This window comes from Pelobates fuscus, chromosome 8 (assembly GCF_036172605.1).
Source record: "Pelobates fuscus isolate aPelFus1 chromosome 8, aPelFus1.pri, whole genome shotgun sequence".
NCBI classification, from domain to species: Eukaryota; Metazoa; Chordata; class Amphibia; order Anura; family Pelobatidae; genus Pelobates; species Pelobates fuscus.
The window spans coordinates 102,911,199-102,925,494 of NC_086324.1; the positions used below are offsets into that span (position 1 = coordinate 102,911,199).

The 14,296-nt window shown below is 46.7% G+C and overlaps 1 protein-coding gene across 3 annotated transcripts in view; it reads right to left on the minus strand.

Annotated features, from left to right (window-relative positions):
* Positions 1 to 14,296, minus strand: part of PGAP1 (post-GPI attachment to proteins inositol deacylase 1) — a 492,260-nt gene that overhangs the window by 227,095 nt on the left and 250,869 nt on the right. For all 3 annotated transcript variants that reach the window (XM_063430206.1, XM_063430207.1, XM_063430208.1), the window contains exons 8-9: positions 14,018 to 14,123; positions 13,614 to 13,669 (exon numbers count right to left, since the gene is read on the minus strand). In XM_063430206.1, the coding sequence (XP_063286276.1) occupies positions 13,614 to 13,669; positions 14,018 to 14,123 (162 nt within the window). The remainder of the gene's footprint in view (positions 1 to 13,613; positions 13,670 to 14,017; positions 14,124 to 14,296) is intronic.

Consider the following 14,296-nt stretch of genomic DNA (forward strand, 5'->3'; position numbering starts at 1 on the left):
TTCCAGAAAGTCCTTTAGTGTGGTTCTTTTAAGTAGCTGGTACTGCTGAGCCATTCATTCCCTTGCTTGGTTTGAAATGTCCATTCGGGATTCGAATCCCTCCGCTTGCCACCAGTTGTAAGGAAACCAAGTTTAGCCAAACCGCGTTCGGTAGTTTCCTCCCGAAAGGTCAGAGTCTAAGGTAGTGAGAGTTCTGTTCGGTAGTTACAGGAAACGAAATCCATACGAAATATAACAGCTGCATAAGATAATTCCCTTGGTACAGCATATGAATTCCAAATAACAGTCAGAGTCCAGGATCAGGATACAAGTAGAACTAACTTTTATTCACATACATGGCTTTTTATGCAGGTCCCCATGCAAGGGGACATCCCACAGGGAGGAGTAACATTTATCCAATCCTGGACAGTAAAAATATAAAACACACCCAACACAAACAGGCAGTTCCCTCCCCTAGTCCTGGAGATAATCAGGTCTGATATAGTAACAACCTAATTATCTCCAGGCTGAAAATTCACTGTTTTCCCCAATTTCTGGAACACCCCTTTATACCTGGGGTATCCCCACAAATCCTATGTCCCCTGATATGACCAACATATCCAAATTTCACCCAGATCGGTTCAGGGGTTCGCAAAAACCATGGAAGTCCTTTGTGACCGGTTCACTGTGGGTGGGCTGCCCAAAATAGTTCCAGAGATTCGTGTGGTTTTGCCGGTCACTTTAGAAAAAGGGAAAAACGAATAAAGAACCGAATGAATTCCCCTGGCTCCTAGCAGCGATTGTTCCCCTCATTCGTGTGCATATTTGTACCGAATAACGCTCTTCTAGCTAATCGGTATCACTAGTTCCAGCGTTCGTATGATTGAGACCGGTGTTCGGGAAGTCGAGTGTCCGATTTTAGTTCCAGACACTCGACGACCAAGTCCCGCTGCCTTTGTTTGACGAAAAAAAGGATGGCCGCGGTTTTCTCTGCCACGTGGCGTTCGGCAGTACGAACGCTGACCGCACACATAGAGGGTGAAAGTGATGCCGGCTTTGAAGTTAAGTGAGCCAGGGGTGGTCTTTGTTCGGCAGTCCCATCTGCCGAATGAAAATACACAGAAAAAGCAAGAAATATGCCAAAAAATACCGAATAATATACCGTATATACTCGAGTATAAGCCGACCCGAATATAAGCCGAGGCCCCTAATTTTATCCCAAAAAACTGGGAAAACTTATTGACTCGAGTATAAGACTAGGGTGGGAAATGCCGCAGCTACTGGTAAATTTCTAAATAAAATTAGATCCTAAAAAAAATATATTAATTGAATATTTATTTACAGTGTGTGTATAATGAATGCAGTGTGTGCGTATGTGTGTGTGTATGAGTGCAGTGTGTGTGTGCATGAATGCCGTGTGTGTGTGCATGAATGCAGTGTGTGTGTGCATGAATGCAGTGTGTGTGTGCATGAATGCAGTGTGTGTGTGCAGTGTGTGCAGGGCCGGTGCAAGGATATTTGCCGCCGTAGGCAAAACATTTTTTGCCGCCCCCTCCCCCCCCCATATGTCCTGACTTCCCCTCCTCCTCCCTCAGTGGTCCTTACCTCCCCACCCCCGTGTTCCTTCACTCCCCCCCCCAGTGGTCCTGACTCACCCCTCCCCTAGTGGTCCTTACCCTCCCCTCCCCTAGTGGTCCTTACCCTCCCCTCCCCTAGTGGTCCTTACTTCCCCCTCCCCTCCCATAGTGGTCCTTATCCCACCCCCTCCCTCTCATAGTGGTCCTTATCCCCCTTCTCCCTCCCATAGTGTTCCTTATCCCCCCCCATCCCTCCCATAGTGGTCCATATACCCCCCCCTCCCACCCATAATGGTCCTTATACCCCCCCCTCCCTCCCATAGTGGTCCTTATCCCACCCCCTCCCATAGTGGTCCTTATACCCCCCCTCCCTCCCATAGTGGTCCTTATACCCCCCTCCCTCCAATAGTGGTCCTTATCCCCCTCCCTCCCATAGTGGTCCTTATACCCCCCTCCCTCCCATAGTGGTCCTTATCCCCCCCCTCCCTCCCATAGTGGTCCTTATCCCCCCCCTCCCTCCCATAGTGGTCCTTATCCCCCCCTCCCTCCCATAGTGGTCCTTATCCCCCCCCTCCCTCCCATAGTGGTCCTTACCCCCCCTCCCTCCCATAGTGGTCCTTACCCCCCCCCTCCCTCCCATAGTGGTCCTTACCCCCCCTCCCTCCCATAGTGGTCCTTACACCCCCCTCCCTCCCATAGTGGTCCTTAACCCACCCCCTCCCTCCCATAGTGGTCCTTATACCCCCCCCTCCCATAGTGGTCCTTATACCCCCCCCTCCCATAGTGGTCCTTATACCCCCCCCTCCCATAGTGGTCCTTATACCCCTTTTTTTTTATTATTAATTTTTTTTTATTATTTTATTTATATATTTTTTTTCGTCCCCCCTCCCTGCTTGAAATATGACAGGGAGGGGGGCTCTCCTTCCCTGGTGGTCCAGCATTGGTAGTTCAGTGGGGGGGAGAGGGGGGCTGGCAGAGCTGTACTTACCTTTCCTGCAGCTCCTGTCAGCTCTCTCCTCCTCCGCGCGGTCTGTGCAGCTCCCTCTGTCAGCTCCCAGTGTAAGTCTCGCGAGAGCCGCGGCTCTTGCGAGACTTACACTGGGAGCTGACCGAGGTGCTGAACGGACGGCGCGGAGGAGGAGCTAGCTGACAGGAGCTGCAGGAAAGGTAAGTACAGCTCTGCCAGCCCCCCTCTCCCCCCAGTCTGTATTATGGCAATGCAAATTGCCATAATACAGACTCTGACTCGAGTATAAGCCGAGTTGGGGTTTTTCAGCCCAAAAAATGGGCTGAAAAACTCGGCTTATACTCGAGTATATACGGTAGTCATTTCTTCACAGTCAGCATTTCCATTTTGCTTCCCGAGGCGTAGTGGATCGTGAAGTCAAAAGGCTGAAGTGCCAAACTCTAGCGCAGCAGCCTGGCGTTGTCCCCTGCCACCCGGTTCAGCCATACCAACAGGTTGGGATCCGTGAGCAAGGAGAGTGGCTCTCCGTACAAAAATGGCTGTAACTTTTTCAGGGCCCACACCACAGCCAGGCACTCCTTTTTAATGGTGGCATAGCTTACTTCTCGAGGTAACAGCTTGCGACTGATGTAAGTCAAATGATGTTCTCCGCCATTGGGTTAAACTTGGCTCAGTACTGCTCCCAATCCAAACATAGAAGTATTGATATGAAAGACAAAGTGTTTAGTTGGATTGGGGGCTGCCAAGACAGGGACATTCACAAGGGTCTGTTTCAACTGCTGGAATGCCTGCTGACACTCTGAGGCCCAGACTACTTGGCAGGGAAGGTCCTTACAGGTAAGATCCATAAGAAGCTTGGCAAGGGCACTATAATTTGGCACAAACTTCCTATAATACCCCACCGTCCGAAGCAAGGCCAATACCCGAGTCTTTGTCCTGGGGGTAGGCCACTGCCTCAATCTTAGCGGGCTCAGGCTTCTGTTGCCCGCATCCCACTCTGTGACCGAGGTACTGTACCTCGGCAATGCATATGTGACATTTGCTAGGCTTAAGTGATAAGCCCGCTTCTCTAATGCTATCTAGGACTGCTACCATATGGGCCAAGTGCTCCTGCCAGTTATCGCTGAAGATGGCGATATCATCCAGTTATGCACAGGCATAGTCCTGAAACCCATCTATGAGCCGGTCCACCATCCTCTGTAAAGTAGCTGGGGCGTTTTTCATCCCAAATGGCATGACCCTAAATTGGTACAGAACGAAGGGGTTGACAAAGGCCGACTTAGGGATGGCTTCAGTGGCTAAATGGATCTGCCAGTACCCCTTACAAAGATCAATTGTAGTGAGGTACTGGCCCTTAGCCATCCAGTTTAACAACTCATCTATCATAGGCATAGGATAGGTGCCCAACATGGTGTTATCATTTAACCTATGGTAGTCTACACAAAAACAGATCGTACCTTCCCGTTTCTGGAACTAGGACTACTGGGGAGGCCCATGGGGCTATCAGAGGACTAAATAACCCCCAGTTGGCGGATCTCATGGATCTCCTGCATCTTTTGCCGTACCGATTCATGGATTCGTTATGGGGTTTGGCGTGGTGTCTCTACCCGGTGAGTGGCCAAAGTTGATAACATGAGAATTATGCTGACTGTTATTTACATAAATTATTTAGGTAAATGAGAAAAATATAATTTGCATAATAATTTGGAACATGGTGTATATAAGTAGGTACAGAAGGGTATTAACATATTCGGCAAAGGTTCAACAATGCTGATTATCTTGGCTGGCTATGCGTGTAGGGTGCATACTATTATTCACTTGTATCACATGCTAAATCGCTTGGGTAAAATTGTATAACAGGTACAGTCTTAGTAATTTTTACCAGCATATAACGAGAGTAGATACAGGGTTATGTAGAGATATTCATAAGATATCTAAGTATCAGGCAGCCGCTTTTTGCATGCGCATAGGGGGCCCAATTAGGTTGGCATCAGTGGGTGAGATATGAAAGTCCCGTCAGTGACAGCTGCTATTTGTGGTTTGACCCCTTATGGTGGTACGGCTGTATTCAGAGAGTCTGTGTTCAACCTATGCCCGAAGATGGGAATCGAAAGTCCTGTGTGCTGAGGCACGTTGGAGAAGGTAGCTTTCTTCTCTTCCAATAGCTGCAGTACCTGGGCACACACCTGAGGGCTCAGCCATTCTCCCAACTTGACCTCCTCTAACTCGCCTGTCTGACTCCTGTCCCCTAGGAGGACAGGTAGGGGAAGGTTATCAAAGTCTTTGGTGGCAGGAGCGCAGATCATCGCCACTTCCTCCGCTCTTTTATGGCAGGGCTTCAGCATGTTCACATGGAGCATGTGTCACCCTCCCGCTCCAGAACAAGGGCCAATCACATAGGTGGTGTTGCATTTCTGCTCCACCAGCCTGGTATGGGCCCTGCCAGGCTGCCTGTAGCTTCTCATCATGAACAGGTTTTAAAAATAAAACTTTGTCCTAGTTCAAAACTACGGTCCCTGGCTCACCGATCGTACCATGTGCGCTGGCGGCTCTGCGCTGCCTGAAGGTTCGTTCGTACAGATCTAGTCAACTCCTCTAGACAGTCAAAGAACTCCAGTACATATGGAACTATGGGGGGCCAGTCCTGGCTAGTATCCCCTTCCCAGTGTTCTCAGATACAATCTATGGGCCCCCTCACCCGTCTCCGGAACAGTAGCTTGAATGGGGAGAACCCGGCGGATTCCTGGGGCACTTTCTGGTACGCAAACAAGAGGTGCGTCAAGAATCTCTCCCAGTCTGGGCTAGTGGCCGCGAACAATCTAAGCATTTGCTCCAATGTTCCACTCAAACGTTCGCATAGGCCATTAGTTTGGGGGTGGTAAGGTGAGCTCATAATCGGCTTAATGCCGCAAAGCCTCCAGAGGTGGTGGGTGACTTCTGTGGTAAAGTGGAAGCCCTGATTCGACACTACTTCCGGGGAAATCCCATGTGGGAGAAGATTCGCATTAGGGCTTCCGGGATCTTTCTGCATGAATGTTGGTAAGCGCCACCACCTCTGGGTAACTGGTTGCGTAGTCCACCACCGTCAAGATATATTTCTTGCCGGAGGGGCTAGGCTTAGCTAAGGGTCCGACTAGGTCTACCACTATCCTGCAAAAACGGTTCCTCAATAACGGGGAGAGGGTGGAGTTTGGCCTCTTACCTACTCTCTGGCAAATATTGCACGTTTGGGAATACCGCCTAATAGGGATCGACCAATTATCGGTTTTACCGATATAATTGTCCGATATTCAGTATTTTCGGCAATATCGGTATCGGCCAATATAGATACCGATATTGCCGATAATACCTCCCAGGACCGCCAGGCTCATTAAAAGCCTGCTGGTCCTGGGGGGGGGCGGGCAGCAAGCGTTTACTCACCTCCCAGCAGATCCTCCAGCTCCCCAGTGTAACTCTCGCGAGACCCGCGGCCGTCACAGCGTTGCCATGGGTTACCATGGCAACGCTCTGCGCGGCACGCTGTCCACGAGAGTTACACTGGGGAGCTGGAGGATCTGCTGGGAGGTGAGTAAACGCTTGCTGCCCGCCCCCCACAGCTCAGCCAATGCCACTGGACCACCAGGGATTGCTATATCCCCCCTTCCTGGCCAGGTAACAAGCAGGGAGGGGGGACAACAAAAATAAATAATAATAAATATATTAAAAAAAAAATAATAATAAAAAATGCCCCCTCACACACTTCATTATATACACATACACTACACAAACACACTGTGTATATAATGCAGTGTGTATAGTGTGTGTATATAATGCAGTGTGTTTATATAGTGTTTGTGTATGTGTATAATGCAAACTACACAAACGCACTGCATTATATACACACAATACACACACTGCATTATATACACACACTACACACGCTGCATTATATACACACACTGCATTATATACACACACACTACACACACTGCATTATATACACACACTACACATACACACCACACAAACACACACACTATATAAACACACTGCATTATATACAGTATATAATGCAGTGTGTTTGTGTAGTGTGTTTATATAATGCACACTACACAAACACACTGCATTATATACACACACTATACAAACACACACACACTGCATTATATAAACACACTACACAAATACACACACACTCTGCATTCATTATATACACACACACTACACAAACACACACATTTTGCATTTAGTATATACAGTATTCACTTTACGCACACTACCCACACACTACACACTCTGCTTTCATTATATGCACACTACACTAATACACACTGCATCCACTACACAAACACACATTGCATCCACAACACACACACACTACACAAACACACATTGCATCCACAACACACACACTACACAAACACACATTGCATCCACAACACACACACTACACAAACACACATTGCATCCACAACACACACACTACACAAACACACATTGCATCCACAACACACACAAACACACAATGTATCCACTACACACACGCACACACTACACAAACACACACACTGCATCCACTACACACAATACACAAACACACAGAGCCTGTCTAAACACACTGCATCCACTACACGTGGCATGTATATTTTGTGCATTTACCTGTAGAAATAGTTTTTTTTTTCCAAAATGGTAAATGTACAGAATATCGGCAAATTATATCGGCTATCGGCCTGAAAGTTCACAGAATATCGGTATCGGCTCTAAAAAAATCAATATCGGTCGATCCCTACCGCCTAATTTCCTGAGACGATACCTTGTTCGGCTAACCCCTAAATGCCTGGATAGCGGAATGTTGTGAGATATATGAAGCAGTTCCTGCCTGTACCTCTGAGGTACCACTAGCTGCCTGGAGGAGATCGGTTCTGACCCAGCCACTATCCTCTCTGACTCCCGGTAGAGCAGTCCCTTGTCCCACACACATGCCTTTCTCCTTCTAACCCAGCCTGACTGGAGGTGACCCGGTCCCTGTATAGTTGCAGGGTGGGGTCAGTGGTCACCTCTTTCCCAAACTCAGTGGGGGCATCCCAGGGCAAACATTCAAGGGGTGGGCTTGTGGCCTGGTGACCACCAGGTCTAGTTCCTCTGGCTGTGTTTGGGGCTTAAAAGTTGAAGTGAGCTATCCCAGGTTGTTCCCCAATTACACCTCCGCAGGCAGCTCCTGCATCAGCCCAACCTCCACCATTCCATACCCAGCTTCCCAATGCAAATGTACCCTGGCAGTGGGCAACCGATACACTGCTCCCCCTACCCCCGAACTGCCACAGAATTCCGGGTTCGCACTGCCCCAGGAACCAGGTGCCACTTGACTAGTTTGAGGGTGGCTACCGTGTCTCAGAGCCCTTGGACCATCTTGCCTTGTAGGTGCACGGTCTGTCCGTAGTGCTGTCGGTTATCAGTCGCTGCTTGCACCGAGTTGGCTTCATGTAGGACCTCCCAGTTCTCCTCGGGTGTTCGTGGTGCGATATGACGTGTGGGGGCTTCCATGTGATAATAGTGTAGAGCTGCTCGGTTTCCTGGGGGGGGGGGGGGAGTCGGGACGGATCCATTGTGTCTGGTCCCTGTTCTGTGGGCAGTCCCTTCGCATGTGCCCCATCTTTTTGCATAGATGGCACTGTACCTGGCTCTGCTGTTGGAAGCGTGGTGATGGGGTGTTGAAGGTACCTGGTTATCTGTGTTGCGCCACTGGTCCTGGAGGGGGCAATGCTAGTCAAGGAAAGACTCTTGGCTGGACTGTTCTAAGCTGTCAACGGGCATCTAGACACTTGTCTGCCAGCCTTGCTGCTTCTGTGATCGTGGTGGGGTTGCGATCCCTCACCCACTTATGGATCTCTGGAGCCAGCCTATTGAAAAACTGCTCCAAAAGTACAAGCTATAGGAGTTTTTCGATTGTGCTCATTTGGTGAGCCTGTACCCATCCCAGGGCGGCTCTGTGTAGAGTACTTCTCAGTTTTTCTGAGTTCTCTGAACCGCCTGCGGTACATCGGAGTAATGGTATACCTGGCTAATATAACGCTTCAACCTGAACATAGTCCCCAATTTTCTCGTCTGGGACTGTCGGCTAGCCAGGAGCGGTACCCAATCCTCCATACTTATTTTATGCAATACACAGTGTCTTTCAAAGTCATTAAGGAAGGCATCCTCCTCCGCTTCCACAAAGTTTTTAAATGCTCCATCGGGTATTTTGGGTTTACCCTCTTGCACTATAGTCACTATAGTCACTGGCTGTGTCCTTTTGGTATGTTGTTCGCTTCTTTTTAGTACGAACTCCTGGACTTCTGACATGGTTCGTGCAAGAATCTCTTTGTCGACGGGTTCTCGCCATAGAAAGACAAACAAAATTGTAATTCCCTTTGGAATTTGTTTGTTCCTTGTTTGCGCTGATCCAAAGCGCTTTCTGTTCGGTGTTTCGCCATCAGTTCGGCAATGAGGTCGGCCTTCTTCTTGATACTTGCCACTATCCTTCTTGCCTCCATGAGGTCCTTTAGGGTGGACCGTTTCAGGATGGTGTCATCAATCTCTATACCGGGTCCATCTGGTACGATGCAGCCAACCAATGTAGCGGAGCCCTAGCCCTAGGCGGGACTTCCCTCTGCAGGATCACCCAAAAGTAAAATCAGGAAAACACCAAGTAAATATCCCACCTCCTCCCCAGCAACTGGACGACACACAGTTCTGGGAGTACAACTGGTTTTATTCCTGCCACACACGGTTTTTTATACATTGCCCTTAGCATGGGGTTTCTTAGTCACAATTACAGGGCATTTCTTTCCAAGATCCTCTGTGCCTGAGAGATAATTGCATAACAAAAAGCTATAACTTGATTATCTCCCAGGTACAGAAAAATCTACAATATTTTAAAACATCCCAAAAATCCATTTTAATAATGTCAGAACCTCACGAAAGTCATATCACCGAATAGCTTGGCTCTGAACGCACACTTTGCCAAAATATCACTCAGATTTCTTTAGTGGTTCGGGAACGCCATTCAAATTAAGTTTTGACCGGTCTGCCACGAGGTGATGCCCCAAAACCTTTCCAGAGAGAACAAGGCAATGACAGGTCATTTTTCGGCAGTTCTCACACGAACACTGATGAATCCAATCCCCAGCCTCCCGAATGACGTTCTCCTAACAGTTCGGGAAGTTGGATGGGCAGCAGTACCAGTTTCCCGGGCGTTCGCGGGGACACATCCGAAAATAGTTCCACGCCGTCAACGACCATGTACCGCTGCCCTCGTTCGGGAGACAATGCTCGCCAATTGTTTGAACATGTGCGTTCGGTAAACAAATGTGGCATACGGACAGCCGAACAAAAGGGAATAAAAGTATATTTGAGTACTTCATTCTGTTACATAGGGGATGTAGTAAGTAGGGGCTGTAGAGAGTGAGTGTGTGTGTGTCCAGCGGATCTACTGTGTGCTAAGCCTGTATTTTGTGCATATGTGTGAGGTAGGGAATGAGAAAGCAGCTATTTAATATTCAGACATGGGAAAAAGAGAACACCCTCTTTAAATTCTATGGTTTTACATATATACATAATAGCATTCATCTGTTCCTTAACAGGTCTTAAATTTAGGTAAATACAACCTCAGATGAACAACAACACATGACATATTACACCTTGTCATTATTTATTGAACAGAAAAAATAAAACCGAAATGGAGAAGCCATGTGTGAAAAACTAAGAACATCCTTGCTTATTCCATAGAAATTAAGAGGCTAAGTAGCAGACAGTTGCTGCTAATCAGATGTCCTTGATTAATTGATCATCAACAAGCACGATCGCCTCTATAAAAGTCAAGGTTTTAGCGGTTTGCTGGTCTGGAGCATTCAGATGTGTGTTAACACAATGCCAAGGAGGAAAGACATGAGAAATTATCTCAGAGAAGCAATTGTTGATGCCCATAAAACAGGTGAGGGTTATAAGACTATTTCTAAACAATTTTAAGTCCATTATTCTACAGCGAGAAAGATTATTCAAAAGTGGAAAACATTCATGATAGTTGCCAATCTTCCAAGGAGTGGACATCCAAGCAAATTCACCCCAATGTCAGACCGGGCAAAGCTCAGAGAAATTGCAAAAACTACAAGAGTTACATCTCAGACTCTTCAGGCCTCAATTAGCATGTTAAATGTTAAAGTTCATGAGAGTACAATTATAAAAGGAATAAACAAGTTTTGTGTGATTGGAAGGGTTGTTGGTAGAAAGTCTTTTCTCCCCCAAAAAAACATGGCCGCACTGCTAAGTTTTGCAAAGTTGCATCTGACAAAAATGCAAGACTTCTGGAACAATGTTCTTTGGACAGATAAGATCAAAGTGGAGATGTTTGGCTATAATGCACAGTAGCACCAAACCCAGCATATCCACACCAACACCTCATACCAACTGTCAAGCATGGTGGTGGAGGGGTGATGAGTTTGGCTTGTTTTGCAGCCATATAACCGTGTAGTCATTAAGTTGACTATGAACTCCTCTGTATACCAGAGTATTCTAGAATCAAATGTGAGGCCATCTTCTGCCAGACATCTCAAGCTTAGCTGAAATGGGGTCATTCAACAGTACAAAGATCCAAAGCACACCAGCAAATCTACAACAGAATGGCTGAAAGAAAAGAATCAAAGTGTTGCAATGGCCCAGTCCAAGTCCAGATCTCAAGCCGACAGAATTGCTGTGGCGGGACCTTAAGAGAGATGTGCATAACAAAATGCTGGCAAACCTTAAAGGACCACTATAGGCACCCAGACCACTTCAGCTTAATGAAGTGGTCTGGGTGCCTGGTCCATCTAGGATTAACCTTTTCTGCTGTAAACATAGCAGCTTTAGAGAAACTGCTATGTTTACCTATGGGTTAATCCAGCCTCTAGTGGCTGTCTCACTGACAGCCACTAGAGGCGCTTCCGGGCTTCTCACTGTGATTTTCACAATGAGAACACGCCAGCGTCCATAGGAAAGCATTGAGAATGCTTTCCTATGAGACTGGCTGAATGCACGTGCGGCTCTTGCCGCGTATGCGCATTCAGCCGATGACATCAGAAGAGGGAGAAGAGTCCCAGCGCCGAGAGAGCCCGGCGCTGGAAAAAAGGTAAGGGATTAACCCTTCCTCCCCCTTCAGCCCGGCGGGAGTGGGACCTTGAGGGCACTATAGTGGTCCTTTAATGAACTGAAGCAACATTGTAAAGAATAATGTGACAAAAATAATGTGACAAAAATCCATCCACAATGATGTGAGAGACTGATAAAGTTATACAGAAAATGAATACTTCAAGTTATTACTGCTAAAGGTGGTTCTACAAGCTATTGAATCATAGGGTATACTTTTTTATATTTTGTGGGTTGTTGCTCATCTGAAGTTATACTTACATAATTTTAAGGCATGCTGAGATACAGATGATTAGTATGATTCCCGGATAGAGGGTGTGACGAAGTGCCCTTCGCCACTTTGCCCTGGAAATGCCTGCTTGCCTGCCTCCTCCCCTGCGACTATGGCCCTGGACTGTATTGCCCTGTAAAACTTACATTTGGGTGTGGCGAAACCGACCTCGCCACGTGTCCTTGGAGGGGGCTGATTGCCCGCCTCTTGCCTTTGGACTATGGACCAGACTTTATGGGAATGTGTTAACGCAGATAGCTATGCCATGGAGCCCATTCGTGTAGTTAAAGACTTCGGCTCCATGGCAATTGAACTGTGTGAATAGGATCTGAAGCGCTATTCGGTAGTTTTGTGTGCTCAGATCCCAGCTATCTGGGGATATGTGAAATGTCTGTGTGTTATGTGTAAAAGGAGACTATGTATTTTTTAAGTGTTTTATGTATTTTTGCAACCATGTGCCCAATGGAGTCTGTCTCTGTACTGGGAGGTAATTGGATTACTTCTCCAGGAGAGAGGGCTCTGTAAAACCGGTCTGAGCCGGAAAGCCATGCTTCATTTAGTCACAAAGGACTTTCCCTTAACTTTTGAACCCCTGGTCTGATTCGTGCCATGTTTTAATATGTTGTTCCCCTGAATGGATTAATTACAAAAATGTAAGTTTTATTCATGTACTATTGAGTAGATATAGTAGGAAACTAAATTATCTCCCAAGCAGAGGGGAGGGAAACTGTGGGCTGTACTATTCTGTTATTGGTTGTTTTATACCTCCCCCTGGGTGTGGTCTTTTTGTACCTGACTGTAATAAAAAGCAGGCTGGGTGTTCCAGACCTCAGAGTTCTTCATGACCCTTCAAAACGTAGCCTTGTCTCGTTATTGGAGGGAATTGCTGTATCACACTGGGGATTGCTATGCTCTGCATATTCCCCTGAGCTTAATCACTTAGCTCTTTTAAGAGCTTGTTCCGGATACGCTCTCCTGGAGGAGAGGTCTTCCCCACACGGTCCTGGAGGACAGAAGCCGATCCAGGGTGGAAGGAAGACGGCGCGGCTCCAGTTAAGCTACGGCGGTTGTGGAGTCTGCGGTGGTTGTGGTGTCCAGTGCGGTGCTTGTGGTCCTCGGCGCAAGCTAGGAAGCGTCCATCAATGGAGGGTACTCGGTCGGAGTACACGGAGCTCCGTTACAGAGGGTGTACTAAGTTTTATTCCCCCTATCTTAATTTTGCCTTTGGCCAGGGAGGAGGGACACTGAAAGCCCTGCTGGTCTGGTGGTATTAGTGACTCTAGACTTGGACCTTCGCCAGGTGCAGCTGAGATAACTCTGGTCGTGAGCTACAGCACTGTGCTGTGGTAACAAACAAAAACACTCTGAAATGTGGTGCTCGCGAGAGGTATACTCTGCACCCGGTGATGTGAAGGTTAGATCCTCCCTGGTCCTACCTTATCATGCTGATTGGGGACATGAATACACAAAAAAGGTAACCGACTTTGATCCTTTGATCTCCCTTGTCGGCTCATGGCGGCCCACCGGGCATTTGTACAGTTTGCCTGACAGCCAGTCCGAGCTTCACTGTCCAAATCATCTCATTTGTTAGTAAAATAGTATACATTTTGTTTATTTATGGTATGTATAAACCTACTTTTGATTACTATATTTTAAAAAAATTCTAAAGCAAAAAACTTACATTAGTAACTTTATGTTTCCACGTTGAGTCACTTACAGAAATCCAGAGGGCAGACTCTAGAAATAGATAATTTATTAGGTTATCTCAATGCACAGATCATGCTTTCAGGTCCTACATATTGCACAGTGTGACATGACTGAGAAGTTGATACAATTCACAATTAACAGTAATATAGCTCTCCTCCACGTCACAGGAGACATTACAAAACTGCTTGAAAATGGTTTGACTGTATTGCGCATGGTCTCAAGAGCACACTTTATAACAAGACAATCAGAATACAATTATTTCTGTTAGAACACTTTCTAAATAAAAAAAATATTGCTATAATAAGAATAATAAGCACCTTAGGAATCCAGGTTACACACACACACACACACACACGACATGGAACATAAATGTGTTACCTGGCAAACTAACAGTAGTTTCATGATTAGATTCAAAGAATTTTGCTGGATGTCTCACAAAATGATGTCTCAAAACAGACATTCTTTTTTGGAGATTATTCGTTATCTGTTAACAACAATAAAAATATAATTAATCAGAAAACACATTCACATATGCTATTTTACAAAATGTTACCTTTATTTGACTACATGTAGGAAATCCCCTAAATGCACTATAAGGGTGTCTGTGGCAGGTCTCGAGTGTAAGAATGAGCAAGTTTTGATACTTTGATACTTTTA